The sequence below is a fragment of the Rhinoderma darwinii genome, chromosome 1 (assembly GCF_050947455.1).
Source record: "Rhinoderma darwinii isolate aRhiDar2 chromosome 1, aRhiDar2.hap1, whole genome shotgun sequence".
NCBI classification, from domain to species: Eukaryota; Metazoa; Chordata; class Amphibia; order Anura; family Rhinodermatidae; genus Rhinoderma; species Rhinoderma darwinii.
The window spans coordinates 239,912,218-239,937,936 of NC_134687.1; the positions used below are offsets into that span (position 1 = coordinate 239,912,218).

The 25,719-nt window shown below is 41.3% G+C and overlaps 1 protein-coding gene and 1 long non-coding RNA gene across 3 annotated transcripts in view; one reads left to right on the forward strand and one right to left on the reverse strand.

The window, feature by feature from the left end:
• Positions 1-25,719, reverse strand: part of PDE4C (phosphodiesterase 4C) — a 224,205-nt gene that overhangs the window by 101,676 nt on the left and 96,810 nt on the right. Inside the window, exon 6 of the mRNA XM_075863060.1 lies at positions 16,113-16,225. Coding sequence (XP_075719175.1) covers positions 16,113-16,225 — 113 coding nt within the window. The remainder of the gene's footprint in view (positions 1-16,112; positions 16,226-25,719) is intronic.
• Positions 1-25,719, forward strand: part of LOC142760150 (uncharacterized) — a 352,257-nt gene that overhangs the window by 14,178 nt on the left and 312,360 nt on the right. The window lies entirely within an intron of this gene.

The window sequence follows — 25,719 nt, forward strand, 5'->3', positions numbered from 1 at the left end:
GTGTCAAGTGCAGGGCCGAGTGTTGCAGTCCCTCCCGTGATGTGGGATCCTGCACTATCATTTTCCCCCCAAGTACCCCAATTTGAAGCGACCCCAGGAATTAGTGTCGACGTCCAAAATTTTACCCCCTATAATTTTTTTAATTTATTTATATGTGATACGGTCCTAGACTTGATAGTCCAGCAGACTAATCTGTATGCTAGGCAGTTTGTTCTACAAAAGCCTGCATCTATGTACTCCAGAATGTGGAGCCCCACAAGTGTCCCAGAAATAAAACATTTTTTAGGCATTACCCTCAATATGGGTTTGGTTAAAAAACCCTCTGTCCGGTCCTACTGGACTTGTAGTGCTGTCCACGCTACCCCTGTATTTGCAGCAGTGATGTCCAGAAACCGCTATGAGGCCCTAATGCGATTCATGCATTTTACTGATAATTCCCAAGTCCCCCCAAGAAGTGACCCAGCTTATGATCGGCTTAATAAATTAAGGCCATTAATCACCCTTCTAAATGATTTATTTTTAAAGTTGTACACCCCTGACAAAAATTTGTCAGTAGATGAATCGCTCATGAGCTTCAAAGGGCGTCTTTCCTTTCGTCAATTCATCCCTTCCAAACGAGCCAGATATGGGGTGAAATTGTACAAAGTTTGCGAGAGCACAACGGGTTACACCTGCGGTTTCAAAATCTATGAAGGCAGGGACTGCCAAATTTATACCCCAGGCTGCCCAGAAACTATTGGCACCTCTGGCAAAATTGTGTGGAACCTAATGGAGCCATTTCTGCACAAGGGGTACCACGTCTATACAGACAATTTTTATACCAGCGTTGCCCTTTATAAAGCCCTTCATGCTGCAAATACAGGGGCCTGTGGGACAGTACGGAAGAACAGAGTGGGACTCCCACAACAGTTGGTGTCCAGGCGTTTGGGAAAGGGAACATCCATGGCCCTTGCAAGTCAGGAATTGCTTGCAGTGAAGTGGGCCGACAAGAAGGATGTCTACATGCTGTCCACCGTACACACGGACACCACTGTGGCAATTACGGAGAGGGGGGCTACCACTGCAAAGCAGAAACCTGTCTGTGTAACAGACTACAACAAATTTATGGGGGGTGTAGACCTTTCCGACCAGGTGCTTCAGCCTTACCTGGTGAAGCGCAAAAATAAGGCCTGGTACAAAAAGGTAGCAATCTACCTCATCCAGGTTGCTACCTATAACAGTTTTGTTATTTTCAAAAAAGCCCAAGGAACGCTCACTTTCCTTCAATTTCAGGAGAAGGTCATTGAGCATCTCCTTTTTGCGTCCACTATACCGGCACAATCCTGCGAATCTGAGGATGTGCGCAGGCTTTCAGAGCGCCACTTTTTACACCCTATTCCCTCCACTGAGACCCAAAAATATCCCCAAAAAAGGTGTCGGGTATGTAGCAGGCATGGCAGGAGGAGGGATACCCGCTTTTATTGCCCCATGTGTCCATCAAAACCAGCCCTTTGTAACTATCCCTGTTTCGAAACCTTTCACACGGTTGCAAATTACTAGAATTTAACACAAAAAAAAATAATGGGTTGGGGGCCTTTTTAGGGAGTCAATTTCTTTATATTTTCTTTTTAGTTCGTGGGCTTTCCAAGTAGGGATTATTTCTTGTGGGAGAGGTTGTAGAGCACATTTTTTTCAGACCGTGAAACTAATTTTACCCCTTATGATTTTTTTTATTTATTTGTGGGTGATCAAGTGCTGGAATTAATTGTCCAGTACAAAATCCCACATCCACAATTTTTTTATTTTGACTGTTCTTATGACTATGTCCTGCCACATACAGCTGTTACATTCCTAATTCTGTACCGTGATACGGGCATGATCTTTTTTTTTTATTTGGAGGATCTCTAATAATTGAGCTGTTCCTTATCAATACACCATGGGCTTTGTTACGGTTCTTCTGGAAATACTGACATCATTTTGGGGATTAGTGATCCTTTACTGTTCCTATAGATGGTTTTGGACACTGTCCTTTTATATATTCTGTAGGTGATTGGTTGTTTTGTGCACATAGCGGTTCCTACCTTGCCGGGCAGGGGTCTGTTATGGTGTACCGCGTCACTTGGCACATTCGTCCCTCATAAGGATTGATGGAGCTAAAGAGACGTTGTACAACCAGTCACTGAAAAAAAAAATCCTTGTCATGACAGCCCTGCAGGTGTTCTTCTATCTAGTGAACAGACTCGAGTTTGCAACATAGTTGGATACATTTTCCTCCATTTGTTTGAAGATATTGCCCGTCACTCCAGTACAGTTTATTTTTTCCTCTCTGACTGATTTTATATTAGGACAGAATTCTGTCCACAATGACATCATAATGGCACCAACTGCTTCTTCAGCAAGACATAGTCATAAGTACAGGCAAATACGTCTATAGCAACATGTATCCGTTATGAATACACGGCTTCACTTCTATTCTGTGCCGCACAAATTTATTAATGTGGCATATTTCTAACAAAATAACCTTCTACCACGTCTCCTCTATTTCATGTGGAAACGTAATAAAAGCTTGAAGAAAACATTATATACCCATAGTGTCTGAAATGATACCCATTATTTCCTCATTTAAAACATTTTTGGTCCGCATGCCCACTACACCACTAGATGAATACCTTTAGGGGTTTCGTTTTTAAAATGGGGTCATTTCTGCGTGGTTTTTTTTTGTTCAGGCAGCTCAATGCCTCTAAATGCATGATATGGGGCCTAGAATTTATTCAATTGTGCCCTGAAAGCCAAAGGGTGCTCCCTCTCTTTTTGGCCCAGCCACAGGTCTAATAAGCAGATTATGGCAACAATGAGAGTATTTTTGAAAACAGGAGAAACAGGGTGATAGATTTTGGGGTGTGTTTCTTCATTTTCATGTTCGCTTTACAAAGAAATCGGTCTTCAAAGTGATACTTTTATATAAAAAGTGTTTTTTTTATTTTATTTCACCAGCTATGCATTAAATTTAGCAAAAAACTGTGGGGTCAAAATACTCACTACACCCCTAGATAAATACCTTAGGGGTCTAGTTTTCTAAATGGGGTCGTTTATGGGGAGTTTCTATCGTTCTGGTAGTTCAAAACCTCTCCAAATATACAGTGGGGCCTAAAACATTTTCAAGCAAAATATGAGTCCTGAAAGCCTCTGGGTGCTCCCTTCCTTTCAAGCCCTGCTGTGTGTCCAGGCAATGCATTAGAGTCACAATGGGGGCATTTTTGAAAACAGGAGAAACAGGGTGATAGATTTTGGGGTGTGTTTCTTCATTCTTATGGTCGCTTTACACAGAAATCGGTCTTCAAAGTGATACTTTTATGAAAAAAGTGAATTTTTTTTTTTTTCACCTGCTATGCATTAAATTTAGCAAAACACTGTGGGGTCAAAATACTCACTACACCCCTAGATAAATACCTTAAGGGGTCTAGTTTTCTAAATGGGGTCGTTTATGGGGAGTTTCTATCGTTCTGGTAGTTCAAAACCTCTCCAAATATACAGTGGGGCCTAAAACATTTTCAAGCAAAATATGAGTTCTGAAAGCCTCTGGGTGCTCCCTTCCTTTCAAGCCCTGCTGTGTGTCCAGGCAATGCATTAGAGTCACAATGGGGGCATTTTTGAAAACAGGAGAAACAGGGTGATAGATTTTGGGGTGTGTTTCTTCATTCTTATGGTCGCTTTACACAGAAATCGGTCTTCAAAGTGATACTTTTATGAAAAAAGTGAATTTTTTTTTTTTTTTCACCTGCTATGCATTAAATTTAGCAAAAAACTGTGGGGTCAAAATACTCACTACACCCCTAGATAAATACCTTAAGGGGTCTAGTTTTCTAAATGGGGTCGTTTATGGGGAGTTTCTATCGTTCTGGTAGTTCAAAACCTCTCCAAATGTACAGTGGGGCCTAAAACATTTTCAAGCAAAATATGAGTCCTGAAAGCCTCTGGGTGCTCCCTCCCTTTCGGGCCCTGTCGTGTGTCCAGGCAACGCATTAGGGTCACAATGGGGGCATTTTTAAAAACAGGAGAAACAGGGTGATAGATTTTGGCGTGTGTTTCTTCATTCTTATAGTCGCTTTACACAGAAATCGGTCTTCAAAGTGATACTTTTATTACAAAAGTGAATTTTTATTTTTTTTCACCTGCTATGCATTAAATTTAGCAAAAAACTGTGGGGTCAAAATACTCACTACACCCCTAGATAAATACCTTAAGGGGTCTAGTTTTCTAAATGGGGTCGTTTATGGGGAGTTTCTATCGTTCTGGTAGTTCAAAACCTCTCCAAATGTACAGTGGGGCCTAAAACATTTTCAAGCAAAATATGAGTCCTGAAAGCCTCCGGGTGCTCCCTCCCTTTCGGGCCCTGTCGTGTGTCCAGGCAACGCATTAGGGTCACAATGGGGGCATTTTTGAAAACAGGAGAAACAGGGTGATAGATTTTTGGGTGTGTTTCTTCATTCTCATGGTCGCTTTACAAAGAAATCGGTCTTCAAAGTGATACTTTTATGAAAAAAGTTAAATTATATTTTTTTATGCCTGCTTTGCATGAATTCTTACAAAAAAACTGTGGGGTCAAAATACTTACAACACCCCTTAATAAATACCTTAAGGGGTCTAGTTTTCAAAATGGGGTCACTTGTGGGGGTTTCCACCATTCTGACACCTATGAGCCTATGAAAACCTGGCTTGGTGCAGGAAAACAAAATGTACTACAAAATTTATAAAATTATTACTTAACTTGTAAGTCCTCTAAATTGCTCAAAAATTTTTTTTTTTTTTCAAAAGTGCTGCCAAAATAGAGTGAAGAGATGGAAATATATATTTAATAAAAAAAATTGTACAGTATGTGTGTACATATGTGACATATTGCAGTTAAAAATAGGGAAAAATGATAATTTTTACAAAATTTCTTCAATTTTTCTATTTTTTAAGTTATTTCCGCAAATCGTATCAGTCTACTTTTACCACTAAAATAAAGTACAACATGTGACGAAAAAACAATTTCAGAATTACTTGGATATTCAAAACTTTCACAGAGTTATTCTCTGATAAAGTCACACATACCAGATTTGACAAATTTGGCTTGGTCACTAAGGGGTTAAGAAAATGACAGACTCCATGGCTTATGGCTGTTATTGAAAAAAGGGGGGCTATATTGGTCACTGATAATTATTTTTTTTAAATGTCAAAAAATGTTGGTTTGTACATTTTGAGTTGTTTGTTTATCATTCTCACTTTAACCCTTTCAGGACACAGAGTAAGCCTATTTTTTTCAAATCTGATATGTCGCTTTATGTGGTAATAACTCTGGAATGCTTTTACCTATCCAAGCGATTCTGAGATTTTCTCGTGACATATTGTACTTTGTTAGTGGAAAAATGTGGTCAATAAATTCAATATTTATTTGTGAAAAACACATTTAAAGAAAATTTTCAAAGATTAGCGCTTTTCTAAATTTAACTATCTGCTTGTAAAGCAGATAGTAACTATTTTGTGTAGTATTACTATTGCACATATCCCATATGTCTACTTTATGTTGGCATCATTTTTTTGAACGTTCTTTTCTTTTTCTAGGACGTTACAACGCTTAGAACTTTAGCAGCAATTTCTCACATATTCAAGAAAATTTCAAAAGGCTATATTTTCAGGGACTAGTTTAGTTGTGGAGTGGCTTTGATGGGCCCATACAATACAAACCCCCATAAATCACCCCATTTTAAAAACTGCAACCCTTGAAGTATTCAAAACAGCATTAAGAAAGGTTCTTAACCCTTTAGGCGTTTCACAAGAATTAAAGCAAGGTAGGGGTGAAATGTACATATATTTTTTTTTTTTTGCAGAAATTCATATTTAAAGAGGCTCTGTCACCAGATTTTGCAACCCCTATCTGCTATTGCAGCAGATAGGCGCTGCAATGTAGATTACAGTAACGTTTTTATTTTTAAAAAACGAGCATTTTTGGCCAAGTTATGACCATTTTTGTATTTCTGCAAATGAGGCTTGCAAAAGTCCAACTGGGCGTGTATTATGTGTGTTACATCTGGGCGTGTTTACTTCTTTTACTAGCTGGGCGTTCTGACGAGAAGTATCATCCACTTCTCTTCAGAAAGCCCAGCTTCTGGCAGTGCACAGACACAGCGTGTTCTCGAGAGATCACGCTGTGACGTCACTCACTTCCTGCCCCAGGTCCTGCATCGTGTCGGACGAGCGAGGACACATTGGCACCAGAGGCTACATTTGATTCTGCAGCAGCATCGGCGTTTGCAGGTAAGTCGATGTAGCTACTTACCTGCAAACGCTGATGCTGCTGCAGAATCAACTGTAGCCTCTGGTGCCGATGTGTCCTCGCTCGTCCGACACGATGCAGGACCTGGGGCAGGAAGTGAGTGACGTCACAGCGTGATCTCTCGAGAACACGCAGTGTGTCTGCACTGCCAGAAGCTGGGCGTTCTGAAGAGAAGTGGATGATACTTCTCGTCAGAACGCCCAGCTAGTAAACGTAGTAAACACGCCCAGATGTAACACACATAATACACGCCCAGTTGGACTTTTACTGTAAACACGCCCAGTTGGACTTTTGCAAGCCTCATTTGCATAAATACAAAAATGGTCATAACTTGGCCAAAAATGCTCGTTTTTAAAAAATAAAAACGTTACTGTAATCTACATTGCAGCGCCTAATTGCTCCAATAGCAGATGGGGGTTGCAAAATCTGGTGACAGAGCCTCTTAAAACCGTTTGTGTTACAGAAAAAAAGGCTTAACCACAGAAACACAACTCCATATTTATTGCCCAGATTCTGCTGTTTTTAGAAATATCCCACAAGTTGCCCTACTGTGCTAATGGTCTGAAACACAGGCCTCCGAAGCAAAGGAGTACCTAGGTGATTTTGGGGCCTTCTTTTTATTAGAATATATTTTAGGCACCATGTCAGGTTGAGGTCTTCTGGGGCCAAAAGAGTGGAAACCCCCAAAAACACCCCATTTGGCAAGCTACACCCCTCAAGGAATTTATCAAGGGGTATAGTAAGCATTTTGACCCCACAGGTTTTTTGCTGACTTTAGTGGAATTCGGCCGTGAAAATGAAAATCTACTGTGTTTTTTTTCTAATAAAATGTAGTTTTAGCTCAGATTTTTCAATTTTCACAATAATAGAGGATAAGAAGCACCCCAAAGTTTGTAAAGCAACTTCTTCTGAGCACAGCAATACCCCATATGTGGTAATAAACTGCTGTTTGGACCCACAGCAGGGCTTAAAAGGGAAAGAGCGCTATTTGGCTTTTGGAGCTCAAATTTAGCTGAAATGGTTTTCGGGTGCCATGTCGTATTTGCAAAGCCCCTGAGGTACCAAAACAGTGGAAACCCCCCAAAAGTGACCCCATTTGTGAAACTACACCACTTAAGGAATCTATCTAGGGGTATAGTGAGCATTTTTACCCCACAGGTCTTTTGCAGAATTTATTAGAATTAGGCCGTGAAAATGAATATCAACAGTATTTCCACTAAAATGTTGAATTTTCATAAAGGAGGAAAAAGAACCCCAACATTTGTAAAGCAATTTCTCCCGAGTACGGCTATACCCCACTTGTGGTCATAAATGTTTTTTTTAATTAGAAATTAATTAACCCTTTCTGGACTGATCCATTTTTTGCTTTTTTATTTTCATTTTTCACTCCCCTTCTTCCAAAAGCCATAACTTTTTTTATTTTTCCGTCAATAGAGTCATGTGAGGGCTTATTTCTTGCGGGAGGAGTTGTGTTTTCTATTGACACCATTTAAAGTACCACTTAATGTACTTTGAAACTGAAATAAAAGTCTTTGCAGGCTGAAACTGGAAAAGACTGCAATTCCTCCATGGTTTTTCTGGGTTTTGTTCTTACGGCTTTCACTGTTCGCTAAAAACGACAACTTTAATTTTTTTCTGAGACTTTACACGATTAAGGTGATACCAAATTTATATTGTTTTTTATGTTTTACTTCTACAAAGTAAAAACTATTTCTTAAAAAAAATATTTTTTTGTTTCACGATATTCCGAGAGGCATAACTTTTATTTATTTTTTGGTCGATTGAGCGGTGTGAGGGCTTATTTTTTGCGGGACAAGCTGTAGTTTTTATTGGTACCATTTTTTGGTACATATAACTTTTTGAGCACTTTTTATTAACATTTTCTTTAGAGCGACTTTGGCGTTTTAAATTCTTTATTATTTACGGCGTTCACCGTGCGAGTTAAAGAATGGTATATTGTAATATTTCGGACTTTTATGGACGCAGCGATACCAATTTTGTGTATTTTTTTTTTGTTTTACATGTTTAGCGAAAAAAATGGGAAAAGGGTTTTCTCTTGGACTTTAAATAGTTAGATTTTTTTTTTTACACATTTTATTAGTCCCTCTAGGGTACTTCAACCTGCGATCATTAGATACTAATACTAATGTACTGCAGTATATTGTCATTTTTACAGGCTCCTGTAGCAGCGCGATCGCTGGTTCTGTCCCTTAGTCCCGTGTGTCAGCTGTAATACACAGCTGACATCCGCAACATATGGCACCGGCTCAGCGCGTGAGCTCACTCAATACATCCCCCCTGCACACCACGACATGCTATTAAGTCGTGGTGCACGTAGTGGTTAATGCGCAATGGGTGGTGCGGAGTGAAAACTACAATTTTCCACTGATATGCCATTTTAGTGCACTATATGTTATGCCCAGTGTGTGACACTGAAGACAAATACCTGATAAAATATTAACCTGGTTCTCCTGGGTATGGCGATGCAGTATCTGTGGACATAACTGCTGTTTGGGCATGCTGTAGGGCTCAGAAGGGAGGGAGCAGCATTTGGCTTTTGGAGCACAGATCTAGCTTGGTATTAGTTCTGTGTGGGGTTTTACTTGTATTTCAGTTTATAATGTGGGGGCATATGTAAGCTGTCCGGAGTACATCAGGACATAATAAGAGGGTATAATAGTGGGGTAAATAAATTATAATTCATAGATTTGTGGCCAGTGTCGCACTGATAAAAGGTGCGGGATGTTATCCGCTTTTAGAACACTCTGCACATTTTGCATCGCCATATTCTGAGAGCCAGAACTTCTTTTATTTTTTTCTTCACCGGAGCAGTGTGAGGGCTTATTTGTTGCGGGACAATCTGTAGTTTTCATTGGTACCATTTTGGGGTACATGCGTTTTTTTTATCACTTTTTATTTCATTTTTTGGCAAGCCGGGTGACCAAAAACAAGCAATTCTGACAATGTTTTTTATTCTTTTTTTTCTACGGCTTTCACCCTGGGCTATAAATTAACATTTTTCTTTATGCTGCAGGTTGATACGATTACGGAGATACCATATGTATATAGTTTTTTTTTTTTTATGTTTTGCAGCGTTTGCGCAATAAAATCACTTTTTTATAAAATAATTTTTTCTTTTTCAGTCAGAAAAATCTGTGTAAGGGCTTGTTTTTTGTGGGACGGGTTGTAGTTATTATTGTTACTATTTTGGGGTACATGCGACTTTTTAAATCCCTTTTTATTGTATATTTTGGGAGGGGTGGTGACTAAAAAATAGTAATTCTGGCATTGTTTTTTACTTATTTTTTTTGCGGTCATCAATGTGCAGGAAAAATAACATTATAGTTTTATAGTTTGGGTTGTTATTAACGCGGTGATACCAAATATGTGTACTTCTTTAATGTGTTCATTTTTTTCCTATAATAAAAGACTTATTATAGGAAAAAAAGCATTTTTTGTTTATGTAACTTAAAACTTTTTATTTTTAAAATTTTATAAAACATTATTATCTTTTTTTTACTTTTTTTACTTGTCCCACTAGGGGACATTTAGGCTTGCAGCTCTGATCGCTGCTAGAACACATTACACTACCTACATGACAGTCACTCTGACAGGAAGCCTCCGGCTGGTCCTCATGGTCTTCTGTACATGGCAGCCCGGAAGCCATTGTCTGACGTCCAGTTACCATCCAGTTACCATCGGCAGCCCCCGTGATTTCACGTAGGGGCTGCCGATTTGCGCTAAACACCTTAAATGCGGCGAATCGCAATCGAACGCCGCATCTGAGGGGTTAACTGCCGAAATCAGCGGCGATGGGCCACCGATCGGCAACAGGGAATGCAGGGCAGGTACCCTGCACAGTTAACCGCTGCTGCGGTGTAGCTTTGCGCGGCGGTTAACTGTCAAAGTACAGACGTAACTGCACGTCAAGGTGCGTGAAGTTACTGCTCACCTTGACGTGCAGTTACGTCAAGGTGCGGGAAGGGGTTAAAGAATCTTCAACATCTCTTGAAAAGGATAAAAAAAACAGAAACAAATGATCCCACCTCCAAATGCAGTGACCCACCCCTTTTTAAATAGCTTCCTAAGGGTATGTTCACACGGCGAGTCAAAAACGTCTGAAAATACGGAGCTGTTTTCAAGGGAAAACAGCACTTGATTTTCAGATGTTTTTTAAGCCACTTGCGATTTTTGAGGCATTTTTTACGGCCATTTTTGGAGCTGTTTTCAATAGTCTATGAAAAACAGCTCCAAAAACGTCCCAAGAAGTGACTTGCACTTTTTCGCGGCCTTTTCAAGACGCCCGCTTAAAAATCGGCCCATGTTCCTCATCAAAGATTACTTAACGTCAAACATAGAGGACAAACAATTCCAACTCCATTATTGATTTTAGACATGAATAGACTAAGGAGGAAGAAATAAAATCTTATTTGTCTATCCAAGTCGTTGCCTCCTCTGTAGTATAAAAGAAAAGGGTACGGTCTTTAAAAATAATTCGCAATCTGGCCGGAAAAAGCAGAGAATACTAAATTCCTTATTTTCTTAGTCTATTTTTTTACTTCAGAAAATGTAATTCTTCTTTTGGTAGTGGCTTGAGAATAATCTGGATAAAGAGAAATTTTAGCTTTATCATACGTGAGTTCTGGTATATTGCGTGCCTTCCTGAACAAAAGATCTATCTCCCGCACTTAGCAGTTTGATGAGCATAGGCCTTGGAGGAGCGCTGTGGGGCCTAGGTTTCATTGGAGTTTTGTGTGCTCTCGCAACCGAAAAGTTTTTCGAAACTGATTCCTCACCAAGTTTATCCAACAGCCAGCTCTTAATGAATGAGACTGTCTCATTCATTAAGCATTCTGCGTTTTCTGCAAAGCCAATTGGACCTGTCTTCTAATTCTGTCATTTTAGTAAATAATTCCTTATTGGATTGCTTCACAAATTGCATTTTCTTTAAAGAGGCTCTGTCACCAGATTTTGCAACCCCTATCTGCTATTGCAGCAGATCGGCGCTGCAATGTAGATTACAGTAACGTTTTTATTTTTAAAAAACGAGCATTTTTGGCCAAGTTATGACCATTTTTGTATTTATGCAAATGAGGCTTGCAAAAGTCCAAGTGGGCGTGTATTATGTGCGTACATCGGGGCGTTTTTATTACTTTTACTAGCTGGGCGTTCTGACGAGAAGTATCATCCACTTCTCTTCAGAACGCCCAGCTTCTGGCAGTACAGACACACAGCGTGTTCTCGAGAGCACTCACAGGTCCTGCATCGTGTCGGACGAGCGAGGACACATCGGCACCAGAGGCTACAGTTGATTCTGCAGCAGCATCAGCGTTTGCAGGTAAGTCGATGTAGCTACTTACCTGCAAACGCTGATGCTGCTGCAGAATCAACTGTAGCCTCTGGTACCGATGTGGCCGACACGATGCAGGACCTGGGGCAGGAAGTGAGTGACGTCACAGATCTGCACTGCCAGAAGCTGGGCGTTCTGAAGAGAAGTGGATGATACTTCTCGTCAGAACGCCCAGCTAGTAAAAGTAGTAAAAACGCCCCGATGTACGCACATAATACACGCCCAGTTGGACTTTTGCAAGCCTCATTTGCATAAATACAAAAATGGTCATAACTTGGCCAAAAATGCTCGTTTTTAAAAAATAAAAACGTTACTGTAATCTACATTGCAGCGCCTATATGCTGCAATAGCAGATAGGGGTTGCAAAATCTGGTGACAGAGCCTCTTTAAAGAGGACACTGTATCCTCAAAACCAGATATCCTGTTTTCAGTAGCTTCTACTTTATTCTTAATTTTGGAAAAGTCATCTCTTATCAGGGAAACATCAGACCTGATACCACCCATTTGTATTGCGAACCTTGACACTGCCTCCTCCATTTTTTTTTTTTTCAAGGTGCCTAAAATTTCTGACATCCTCTTGAAGACCTTTCCCTTTTGCAGTCTCGATTTCTGGGGCCTCCCTTATCGGCATCCCCATGGGGCTTAAGGAGTCTCCTCCAACTGTGCCTCTAGTGTATGAAGTTTTAACATTACCAAAGGAATATGCGGGAGAATAGCTTTGATGATGGCATTCAAGGGGATAACGGCCGAGGTTTCTCTGATTTCTGCCGTTAGAGTGGGGCTGCGGCTGTGTATGACCAATCGCGCGGGCACACCAAGTTTGCCCGCACGAACGCTGTGATGTGATGCTACCGGCGCTGCACTAAAGGGCGGTGGCATCGGCACTAATGATAGAGAACATGGCGGGAGCTGTGTAGTGCACGTGCCATGTTCTCTGTTGTAATAGTGACTATACGCATCTATTACAATAATTAGCTGTGTGGCCGCACAGCTTAGTATTGAAATACATGGTTTTACGGTATTGAACAGTTTCTGGGTGCACAGTATAGAAATAGTATCGATATTTTAATGCATTGTGCAACCCTACATTGAACAGCAAAAGTAAAAAGACATCATAAAAACAATCACCCTTGAAGAATAGGTCATGGAGATTTTTGGGTTTATGGCTATTTCTTTCTCTTTCCTAGTCACCCATGTCAGCTAGTACCCTTCACTCAAGGGGGTTCACTCAGGAGGAGTCCTGCAGTTGTGACCAAATAGCCTTATACCGGGAAACTTTGTTTTCTAAGGTCGCAATAATGCAGAAAATACCACGAATATCTTTAACCCCTTAAGGACACAGCCTGTTTTGGCCTTATAGACCAGGCCAATTTTTTCAACTCTGACACGTCACTTTAAGTGGTAATAACTTTGGAATGCTTTTATTTTTTTAAACGATTCTGAGTTTCTCGTGACACATTGTACTTTATGTTAATGGGAAAAATTTGGTAGATATATTCAGTGTTTATTTGTGAAAAACACAAATTGAGAAAATTAGTAAAAATTTTAATTTGTATAAATTTAAATGTCATTGCTTGTAGAACAGATCGTAATACCACATAAAATAGTTACTAGTTAACACTTCCCTTTATGTTGGCATCGTTTTTTGAACGTCCTTTTATTTTTCTACGACCTTACAAGGCTTAGAACTCTAGCACCAGTTTCTCACGTTTTCAAGAAAATTGCAAGCCTTTTTTTTTATAGGGACCAGTTCGTTTCTGAAGTGGCTTTGAGGGCCCTATATATTAAAAACCCCATATAAATCACACCATTTTAAAAATGGCACCCCTCAAAGTATTCAAACAGCATTTACAAAGTTTCTTAACCCTTTAGGCGGTTCACCGGAATTAAAGCAATGTAAAGGTGAAATTTCCGAGTTCCTTTTTTTTCTTTGCAGAAAATGAGTTTTTCTGTAACACAGAAGGTTTTACTAGAGAAACGCAACTCGATATTTATTGCCCAGATTGTGCAGTTCTTGTGGCCCTAGTGTGCTAATAGACGGAAGCACCGGCCTCAGAAGCAAAGGAGCACCGAGTGGATTTTGTGGCCTCCTTTTTATTAGAATATATTCTAGGCACCATGTCCGGTTTGAAGAGGTCTTGTGGTGCCAGAACAGTGGAAACACCCCCCAAAAAAAAACACCATTTGCAAACTACATTCCTCAAGGAGTATAGTGAGCATTTTGACCACCGTTGTTTTTTTTGCTGAATTTAGTGGAATTAGGTGTGAAATTAAAAAAGCACCCTAAAATTTGAAAAGCTATTTCTCCCGATTATGGCAATACCCCATATGTGGTCATAAACTGCTGTTTGTACACACGGCAGGCTACGAACGGCAGGAGCGCTATTCGGAATGTAGATTTTACTGGATTGGTTTTTGGGCGCCATGTCGCATTTGCAAAACCCCTGAGGTACCAGAGTACAGTGGAAGCCCCCAAGCAGTGACCCCATTTTTTAAACTACACCCCTCAAGGCATTTATAATTTGCCTGGACATATGATAGGGCTCAGAATTGAAGAGCACCATGCGCATTTGAGGCCTAGTTTTAAACTACGGCGATACTGTATGTAATATAGTTTTCTTTTTTTTTTTTGTTTTGCAGCGTTTGCACAATAAAATCACTTTTTTTTTATTTTTTTTATTATTATTTATTTATTTCTTGTGTCACCATATTCTGGGAGCCATAACTTTTTTTCTTTTTCAGTCAAAAAAGCAGTTTTTTTGGCTTGTTTTTTTGTGGGACGGGTTGTAGGTTTTTATTGGTGCCATTTTGGGGCTTCAATGGGTGCGTGATGCGCAAACAGCGCAGAAATATAGGACATGTCGTGCGTTTCACGCAGCGGACTCACGCTGCGTGAAAATCACGGACTGTCTGCACGGCCCAATAGGTTAACATAGGTCCGTGCGACGTGTGTGAAAATCACGCGCGTTGCACGGACGTATTAGACGTTCGTGTAAATCCGCCCTAAATGTATGTCTCCCGATACTGGCAAGATGTGTTACTCAACTTTTTATATAAACAAATTCTATTTCTAAACTGTAAAATGGTGCCGTTTACTTACATACAATAATGCATATAATCAAAACTTTAATTTCTAATGGATCGATAAAGAAAGCATAATGGATCTTTACAGATGCCAGAAACATAACATCACATTTACGGTGTAGAATTGCATAGCCGGCTACGTAACACTGCCTGCCAAAAACAATAGAAACCTGATGGAACCAAAACTAACTGAAACCATTCGCCCTCAAAAAATACAATTGGAATCAAAGGGGGACTCTGTCGGAAAGTTTCTCTGTTTATCTTTGAAATTTGTGGAGCAGAATATCGTGTGAACCAAGCCTAACTCTACAGGGAATACTTTAATTTTTTTAATGGTTAGATTGTGTAGCTCTATATTATGGGCCGGCAATACATATGATGATGATAACGGCTGGCATCTGCTTTTATAGAATTGTTCTCATTAAGCAATGAAAAGTTCATGATAAATGGGAATGCAAACGAAATCCTCAAAATATGAATGGGGGGAACTTAGAAGGGGGATTTTTATAAAAATCAGCTCAAAATACCAAGCATCTAGTACATAAATGGAGCATATGACAAAGTTACTGGTTGAAAATTAAATTCAGGCCTTATTCACACGAGCGTACTTCACGTCCGTGTTACGCGCATTAAAACAACGGATGTCACACGGACCTATGCAATTCAATGGGGCCATTCAGACTGTTTTTCACGCAGCGTGTGTGTGCTGCGTGAAACTTACCTCATGTCCTATTCTTGTGCGTTTTTTGCGCATCACGCACCCATTGAAGTCTATGGGTGCGGGAAAAAAACGGACAGCACATGGACGTCATACGTGTGCTGTGCGCAATTCACGCAACAGATGCTAAAGAAATTTTAAAAAATACCCACCTCCTTCCGTTTATTTTGCTGACGTAAATAACACGTGACATACGGATGATATACGTGCGTAAAAAACGCAGACACACCGTAGACGGATGTCATGTAAGAAAAATGCTGGGCTTTTTTACACGCGCAAAACAGACACGTTCGTGTGAATAAGGCCTTAGTCTTTAAACCTGTTTGTTAATAGTTTTGCTTTAAAGTCAGAAACAGTGAGAAAATGAAAGAACAATATAAATAATGTCACTTTGTAGTTATATGAGAAATTTAAAAAAACGCACTTGGGGTTTTTGCACATGCATCAAATCACGTGCAGCAAAGGGGAATGCAGGAAAACCTTTGGGAAAAGTCACCCTGGCTTCTCTTGTGGGGTTATGATCCTATTTTTGGTGCAAAATATATGGTGCCGTAGTGTATTAGTTAATGAATCCTAGGAATATGTGGAGCGTAAACTTCTTCTCCTCCATCCTCCTCTGACTCTACTTGAGTAACTACAATAATTAATTACTTTATTGCTCTTACCTTATTTGAGGCCATCTCGCTGACTGAGTGTCTGGTCTGCAGAGTCTCCAATTGGTCCAGACACCAATCCAACTCTTCCAGAGTTTCGATGGCCAGTTTCTGAACGGCATCCTCTATGGAGGGAAGAGAAGTATGCATTTAGGCTGACTGGTATGGAGACTGTTTCTTTTTAAAACCATGTCCAAGTTTCCAGCACTACCAAAGGTAGCTTTACTGATAATATTCTTTGAGGGGCACACGGCCTTTGAAGTCCAGAAACCTTCGTCGCTTTGCAAAATATTGCAGAGTAACAATAGATAAATAATATTTTTTTTCATTTATTTTTTAAGCTTTTAATATGAGTGTAAAAATATTAACTTAAGGTTTTAACCCTGGGCAATTTTGGCACATAATGTGTACCACATTTAGACATTATAGGAAGTCATGTTTTATTTGTGCCCAGCAAATGCTTATCTCTTTTAAATCACGTCACAAAAGTGAATAGTTTTGTCTGTAAAAGCTAGCTACGTCTTATGAGGCTGACTGTCACAGATTTGTAGAGCAGGAAAAATCCACATATAAATAATTCAATTTTCTGTAGATATAATGCATTCGGAATGTCTTCAGACCTGTTCACTATTTTCACATTTTATGTTGAGTCTTTGTACTAAAATAAAAAAATTATTCCAATTTTTCCCAATCATTTTACAATCAATACGGACAAATTGATAACAGAATTTTACATTTTTTTGCAAATTTATTAAAAATGAAACACTCGGGGTGCGTGGTCTCGGCATGTGAGGAAGAAGGACGCATACTTGGGAGCTCCCGCCGGCCGTGACTATTACCGTGCTATTTACTATACCAGCGACCTGCAAGAACCTCGATTTTTCGCGGTATGCCACGAGGGAAGAACCTTAAGACTGCGGATAAGGTTATTCCAACATCTTCACTGTCCCGCTTCTTGCGACCACGCGTCTCACAGAGACAGGAGGAATCCATCATGGCGACCATTACTCACAGTTCGACTCCTTCACGACCGGAAGCAATCTCTCCACCTCGTTCCAGTGCTGTCTCAGGTGCGTCTACTCCATTAAAAACTCTTCTGGCTACCCCTGCTATTAGCCTGGGCTTGGAGGGATCCCCTGTTGAAGCTCCCTGGTCTCCTGACCCTGTCTCCCCGATTATTACTGAGACCCCACTGACTAGACTAGACCTGTCTGAGGCCCTTAAACACCTTCCATCCAGAAGCTTCTTTGACAATATGTTGGATAGGATGGAGAAAATGCAACGTACATGTTTGGAGGAGGTAAACCGTACTGTGGAACAAATGTGCTCTCATGTCTCGGCTATAGAACAGCAGACAACCTCTCATGGCGACAGACTAGACAGGTTTGAGAACCAATTGCGCTCTCAACAGTCACTATTACGCTCTTGACCATGATGACTTGGAAAATAGAAACAGGCGCAATAACGTACGTATAAGGGGATTACCAGAAGACAAGGAGGGAAATAATCTCCGAGCCATGGTGACAGAAATGTTCAACGGTATTTTGGGGGAGCCCCTAGACAACCATATCGAGCTAGACAGAGTGCACAGAGCACTGGGTCCTGTGTCACAAGATCCGGACAGACCCCTGGACATTGTCTGCAGAATTCATTACTTCACAATCAAGGAAACCGTAATGCGCGAAATGCGCAACATGGGCTATCTGAAATGTAGAGGTGCAGAGATCCATATCCTGCCTGATTTATCGGCTCGTACATTGCATATGAGACGGGTGCTATTTCCGCTGCTGGACATAATCAGAGAAGCTGAAGCGACATATATGTGGGGGTTTCCGTTTCACCTTATTGTCAAGAAACAAGGATCGGTGATCGCTGTACACTCCCCACAGGATTTGCCCGCTCTTTTGGTCTTTCTGGATGTTCCACCGAGTGACATCCCAGATTGGTTTGCTGCGTCCCTGAATTATCGTCCAAATAGACGTGGAAGGAACCTCCCTGTGGCACCACGTCAACCGAGACCGCAGCGCATCAGACCGGCGAGGCAACAACTGCCATAAATGGGACTTTGCATTGATCGAAAGTCTTGGTTTGGCCTGTGGTCATGTTCTTATATGACTACGAACTTCCTATCTATAATAACTGCAGTGTTCTGTTTCATGTTCTCCTTACAAAATTCCCTGGTATTTAGTATGGTATAGTTGGGTTCACGTTTGTGACTTATGTGCGATCTATTGTGCTGTACAACGCACATACCTCAGGATTGCAATGTATTGGTCTTATCTCATTTGGATAGTATATTTGAGTAACTCAAGCAGCATTGTAGAACTGGATATTGGTTCTTTCTCATCGCCTTACAGGCTACAAGACTCTTGATGGAGAGTTGATACTAGGGGTTTGCCAGATATATTCTGGATGTCATAATGGGCTGGTCTGCTGATGGTTACTGTGAGACCACTAGTTATTTGCTCATTATTTATGTGGTCTTTTATTATTAGTCAGCATATGCTTTTTGCACTTACGGGGTTCTGGGTTTGTCTTACATATATAGTTATATCAAGAATCCGTATATTTCATTGAATGCTGGGTACCTGACTTAGTACCGGGAAGCTGCTTGCTACCATATTCTTTCTTACTGAGACGACCACATGCTTATTCCAAAAGGTTTTTCTTACGGTTTGTTTGCCGGGATATACTGATTACTGACATGATGTCCCTAGTTTCCTATCCGTTACCTATAATAAATTCCACTTGTAGAGGGACTTAGGAGACCTGTTGGAGAAGAGTGTAAGGCTTAACTCTCATCTAGATGTTGTTTCAATGGTTAGCAACCATTTACGGGATTTTCTTGGATTTACTGTTCTTTCAGGCAGTACGATTCTTGTCGGGGGGAGGGCCTCGTGTCCTTACCAGTCAGCCCTCACGGCGTGCTTGGGGGGTTGGCTGGGGGCAGACACGATGGCACTATTTAACTGTTACTTGATTCTAAAAAGGGGGTCATTGTATTGGTCAGTTTAGGTTTCTTATAAATACAAGACTTTGTTAGATAGTTGAGTTCTAGGTAGATCCCTTGGATGGGTGTTATTTGTCGCTGATAGTATTTTCAACAAATTATACGGGAGGTGGTCTCCACTTCCTTAGATACCTTACTTACTCTCCCCTTAGGTATACCCTCCGGAGTGTCTCGCTGGCCGAGCCTCTTCGGTTCATTTAGACTTCCCTAGCGTATTTCCTAATCCTCTTTTTCTTCTTGACTGTTTTCAGTGTTTACCTTTCTTTTCTTTTTCTCTTTCGCTCTCCTCTCTCCCTCTTTCCTCACAGCACTCAAGGACCATGCACACTGATGTGAAGCTTCTCTCCTACAATGTCAGAGGCTTGAGAACTCCCGAGAAGCGTTCCATGATTCTTGCTGATCTGTGGAGACTTAGAACCCAGGTGGCATTCCTCCAGGAGACGCACTTCAGGAAGGATAAGGTACCCAAACTTTCCAATAGACGCTTTCTGTATTGCTATCATGGCTGCTCAGAGGACTCCCGATCTAGAGGAGTGAGTATTCTCATTGCACAACATGTACCGTGGTCCTTTATTGATTCTCGAGCTGATCCGCAGGGTAGATTTCTGTTTGTGAAGGGTACCCTATTTTCGCAGGTAGTTACACTGGTCAATCTATACTTACCAAACACGGGTCAATCGGGTGCTCTTGCTGACTACCTAGAACAACCCCAGTCTTTTAGTGAGGGCCTTACTGTAGTTGGAGGAGACTTTAATGTAGCTATAGAGCCTCATTTAGACGTTTCGAGAGGGGCTTCTCGCCTCCCTTTCTCTCAACTCTGATCCATTAAAAAAACTATTCATGAGCACCAATTGGTGGATGTGTGGAGGACTCTGTGCCCGGGAACTCGCGACTATTCCTATTATTCAGCTACTCATGATATGTTCTCCAGAATAGATAACTTTTTTTATCAGTCACTTCCATCTTGATAAAGTAGTGGGAGCAGACATCCACACGTCCCCTCTGTCGGACCATTCGCCCATTTCGCTCTCTCTCTCTTTTGCCCCGCCTTCCACGACACAAGGCCGTTGGAAACTTAGAGTTTTTGCTTAATCATCCTGAGGCTCAGTCTGAAATATGACGTGAGTTGGACCAATATTTCTCTACCAATGTCAGTTCAGTGTTAAACCCGTTCATTCTATGGGAGGCCCATAAATGCTATATCAGAGGTTTTTTCATCAAATGGGGCGTGAGGCTCAAGAGAGAGAGCGCTGCAAAGACGAGCGGCCTGTTGGCTAAGATTAACGAAGTAGAGGCCAAACCTAAACAATGTCAGACACCGGAAACTAGGGGCGCTTTGATATCCCTCCGGGAACTTAGATCACTGTATGAAGTTAAAGCTAAAGCCACATTCGTTAAATGCCGTAGAGTGTTCTATGAGTGTGGGAATAAACCTGGGAGAATTCTAGCAAATGCCCTGAGAACCCAGAGAGCCTCAACATATGTTCCTCATATCACCTCTAATGTGGGTGTGAAGGTTTCCTCCCCGAGGGATATTGCCCGCTCTTTTTGGGAGTTTTATTCTTCTTTATACCAGTTAGAGCTGCATTCTCCACCCACTCGGGTAGCTATACAGGAATATATATCCTCTTCGGGTCTGCCTCAACTCTCCGCTGAAGCTTGCTCCACATTAGATCATCCAATTACTCTTGAAGAGCTTTCAAAAGCGCTGCAGGACACCAAATCAGGGAAGGCTCCAGGTCCTGATGGACTGACGGTTGGCTATTATAAAATGTTCATGGACCAATTGGCAGATCGGTTTCTGGGGGCCCTTAATGCAATATCATCGGGCGGCTCAGTCCCTACGGACTCATTAAATGCTACTATAGTGGTTATTCCAAAAGATGGCAAAGACCCCTCCTCTTGTTCTAGTTACAGGCCGATATCCCTGCTTAACGTAGACTTAAAATTGTTTTCCAAAATTTTGGCAAATCGACTAGCTCCATTGAAGACCACTGTGATTCACAGAGATCAAACAGGCTTTATTCCGTCTAGGGAAGCGAGAGATAACACGACTAAGGCTCTTAACCTCGTCCATTGGGCCAACACACAGAAATCTCCTACCGTCATCTTATCTACGGATGCGGAGAAGGCCTTGGGTCGGGTGGCCATTTCTATTTGGAACTCTGGAACATCTGGGGCCTAACATGCAGGCCTGGATCGGTGCTCTTTACGCCTCGCCTTCGGCTTCTGTGAGGGTGAATGGTACTTACTCTTCTCCCTTCTAGATTCATAATGGTACAAGGCAGGGCTGCCCATTGTCACCCCTGCTTTTTGCCTTGGCTCTAGAGCCTTTCCTATGTAAGATAAGGGGCAACGTTAATGTGAGCGGTTTAACTATGAGAGGTAAATCTTTTAAAGTGGCTGCATACGCAGATGAACTGTTATTTTTTGTGACCTCTCCCCGTGTTTCTATGCCCAACCTTATGAAGGAATTCCGGGAATACTGTTCTTTGTCCAATTTTAAAATTAACTTTCAGAAGTCGAAGGCGATGTCGATAAATATCCCACATGATCAAGAGAGTTCCCTAAGTTCCAGTTTAACCTTTAGGTGGACACGTGATTCGATCAAATATCTGGCCATTCAATTGCCGAGTTGTATAGAACGGACATTTCGACTCAACTTTCTACCGCTGCTGCACTCAATGAAGGGTGATCTGGCTCGGTGGACGAAGGGGACCTTCTCGTGCTTTGGACGAGTGGGTATTCTTAAGATTAATGTTTTACCTCGTTTCTTATACCCGATGCAGGCACTGCCAATTAAGATACCCTCCTCCTTCTTTAAAACTGTATATCAATATCTTACTTCCTTTGTGTGGGCCAATAAACATCCTAGACTCCGGAGGAAAATTCTGGTACTTGCCAAGCGTCATGGGGGGATTGGGCTGCCTGATGTGGAACAATATTACTATGCCATTCATTTGACTAGAATAGTGGATTGGTGTAGACATGAATCCTTCAAAGACTGGATAGCTGTGGAACAGGGTTTCACAGACCTCCCATTGAAGTGTTTGCCTTGCATGGCTGCGGTTCATCGGAGATCTCTGAATGACCATCCTACTATATACCCAACATTACAGGTGTTTAGAACCTTGCAGATGCGGGACGGGATTTCATCAATATATTCGCCTCTCACACCGGTCTTGGGTACCCCGGAGTTTAGCCCGGGCTTGACTGCTCGGACATTTAGGATTTGGTTACAACAGGGACGCTTTAGAGTTAGTTATTTCTATAGAGATAACACTTGGTTGTGTGAGGAGGAGCTGTCCCAACCTGAGGGTCTTCCTGTGGCCTCTCAATGGCAGACTTTACAACTGACTCATTACCTATCCCGTCTGCCTACACCTGCTACTTATGACCGCACGCTAACTCCATTTGAAACTTTGTCCTCGCAGAGGGGACATGTGAAGCGAGCATTATCCAATATTTATTGTTTGTTACTCACTCCTGCTGAGGATTTTATCCCACCATATGTTGCAAAATGGGAAAGAGATCTCCAGATTTCATTATCAAGAGAGCAGAGAGAAAAGATTATGCTCCTTTCACATAAAGCATCTATTAGTAATGCTTATCAAGAAACAAATTATAAAATACTATCCCGTTGGTACAGAGTTCCGCATGTTCTACATAAAATATTCCCTGACGTGTCTCCCCTTTGTTGGAGATGTGGCAGAGAAGAAGGGACGCTTCTACATATATTTTGGAGTTGTGAGAGACTTCGAGCCTTTTGGTCAGAGGTTCAAGATATCATATTTGAGATCACTGGATTCACATTGGGAGATGATCCGGCGTGGATCCTGTTAAATCACCATAACATCTATAGTGAGGTATAGGAAATCGTTACTGAGACATATGTTGAATGCCGCCAAGGCATGTATCCTGGCAGCCTGGAGATCCTCTGAGCCCCCAGCTATTCGACAATGGCTTGAACGAGTTCATGAAATTCGGAAAATGGAGGAATTACTTCATTCCTTACCTGAGCGTGTAGTTCAATTTCAGAAAACCTGGTTTTATTGGTTCGCCTTTTGCAAATCGGACAGATGTCAGAGGGCTCTGGGAGAGTCAACTGATAGTGGATCTGGGGAGGCGTAGGTCCCCATTGTTTTGGTGCGCTGTGGGGGGGAAGGGAGATGGGAGAGATGTCTCCCCTCTCCCCTACCATTTCTTCTTATTCTCCTCTTTTTCCCTATAATCTTATTCTTTCCTTAATTTGTTCTGTTCTTTTCTAGGCCGATCGTACATCTACGATTGGTGGGAATATGGGTCATGGGACTGTTTGTTGAGAGCTAGGTGTACATATTTATATTTATCCATGCTAAAATTTGATATGTGCTCGGGTTATTTAGCTGAGATGGCATTATTTGTATATTTACTCTGCATTGTTGGAATAATTTTTGAGGTGCTATGTCATGGAAGGAATATTTTGTACCCATGTCCCTCTTTTTCTTTCTTCTGTATCCCTACTTTCTATGTTGAAAATAAAAATTTAAAATACAAAAAAAAAAAAAAAAACAATTAAAAATGAAAAACTCGAATTTGGCATGGACATAAGTATTCAGACCCTTTGCTATGATACTTGAAATTTAGCACTGGGGGCTTCCCATTTCTCTAGATCATCCTTGCAATGTTTATACACCTTGATTGGAGTCCACCTGTGGTAAATTTATTTGATTGGACATGATTTGGAAAGACACACCCCTGTACGTATAAGGTCTCACATATGACAATGCATATCAGAGCAAAAATCAAGCCATGAGGAGGTAAAAACTGCCTGTAGAGCTCAGAGACAGAATTGTGTGGAGGCACATCTGGGGAAGGGTACAAAAAACGGAAAAAATTCTGCTGCACTGACCGTTCCCAAGAGCACAGTGGCCTCCATAATTCTTAAATGAAAGACGTTTGGAAGAACCAGGACACTTCCTAGAGCTGGCCACCACACCAAACTAAGTAATCGGGGGAGAAGGGCTTTAGTAAGAGAGGTGACCAAAAACCCAATAGTCACTCTGGCTGAGCGCAAAAGATCCTGTGTGCAGATGGGAGAAACTTCCAGAAGGTCAACCATCACTGCAGCACTCCACCAATCTGGGCTTTATGGCAGAGTGACCAGAAAGAAGCCTCTCCGTAAAAGACACATGAAAGCCTGCCTGGAGTTTACAGATTCTCAGACTGTGGGAAACAAGATCCTGTGGTCTAATGAAACCAAGATTGAACTTTTTGGCCTCAATTCTAAGCGTCTTGTCTGGAGGAAACCAGGCACTGCTCATCACCTTCCCAATACCATCCCTACAGGGAAGCATGGTGGTGGCAGCATCATGCTGTGGAGGGTGTTTTTCAGCGGCTGGGACAGGGAGACTGGTCAAGGTTGAGGGAAAGATAAATGGAGCAAAGTACAGAGATATTCTTAATAAAAACCTGATCCAGAGTGCTCTGGACCTCAGACTGGGATGAAGGTTTACCTTCCAACAAGACAATGACCCTAAGCACACAGTCAAGACAACACAGGAGGAGACAATTCTGTGAATGTCCTTGAGTGGCCCTGCCACAGACCTGACTTGAACCCAATCAAACATCTCTGGGGAGACCTGAAAATGGCTGTCCATCGACGGTCCCCATCCATCCTGACAGATCTTGAGATAATCTGCAGAAAAGAATGGCAGAAAATCCCCCAATTCAGGTGTGCAAACCTCATGGCATCCTACCCAAGAAGACTGGAGGCTGTTATCGTTGCCAAAGGTGCTTAAACTAAGTACGGAGTAAAGGGTCTGAATACTTATGTCAAGGCAATATTTAAAATGTTTCTTTTCAATAAATTAGTAAAGATTATTAACTTTCTGTTCTCACTTTTTTATTATGGGGTATTGAATGCAGAATGATGGGGGAAAACGTGTTTTGATTTTAGCACGAGGCCTCAACATAACAAGATGTGAAAAAATTGAAAGTGTCTGAAGACTTTCCGAATGCACTGTACAGTGCATCAGTATTTTACAGGATTCCTTGCAGATTAGAAAAGTTTAAAAGGCATATTTAAAAATTAAGGAGCGATTCTTCGGTGACAATGTCCTGAATTTAAACTGTGATGTGAGTGCGTTAGGTGTTAATGTTTGGTTGAGGGAGCAGCCATTGTTTACATAGTGACCATAGCGGTGAAGGCTTATCTACTGCAGAAGGAAGATCACCTCTTATAGCTCCTTTTGTTGGCATGTGATCAGCATGCAGGACCGGTAAATACAATGTGTCTTCTAAATGTTTTTATACAGTGTGGATCTGCATAAAGAGACCATGAGTGACGAAAGATGCTAAATCTTCTGTGGTAAGGAAAGATACAAATACACTGGGTTTCTTTAACCCTTGTCTGCCTACAGTGTCTGTAATTTATATATTTAACATAAGGTTATTGCTTTCCATCATGATGCGTCAACAGCTGCCAGCAAACAACTACAAAAATAATCTACAGTTGAACTATAGTTCTCGTCATAACATGTTCATTCAACCATACGCCTCCTAATAAATTTGGCGCATTTTACTGTAGCGCAGTCCAGTTTAAGACTGGCATAGGGAAAGCCAGTCTTA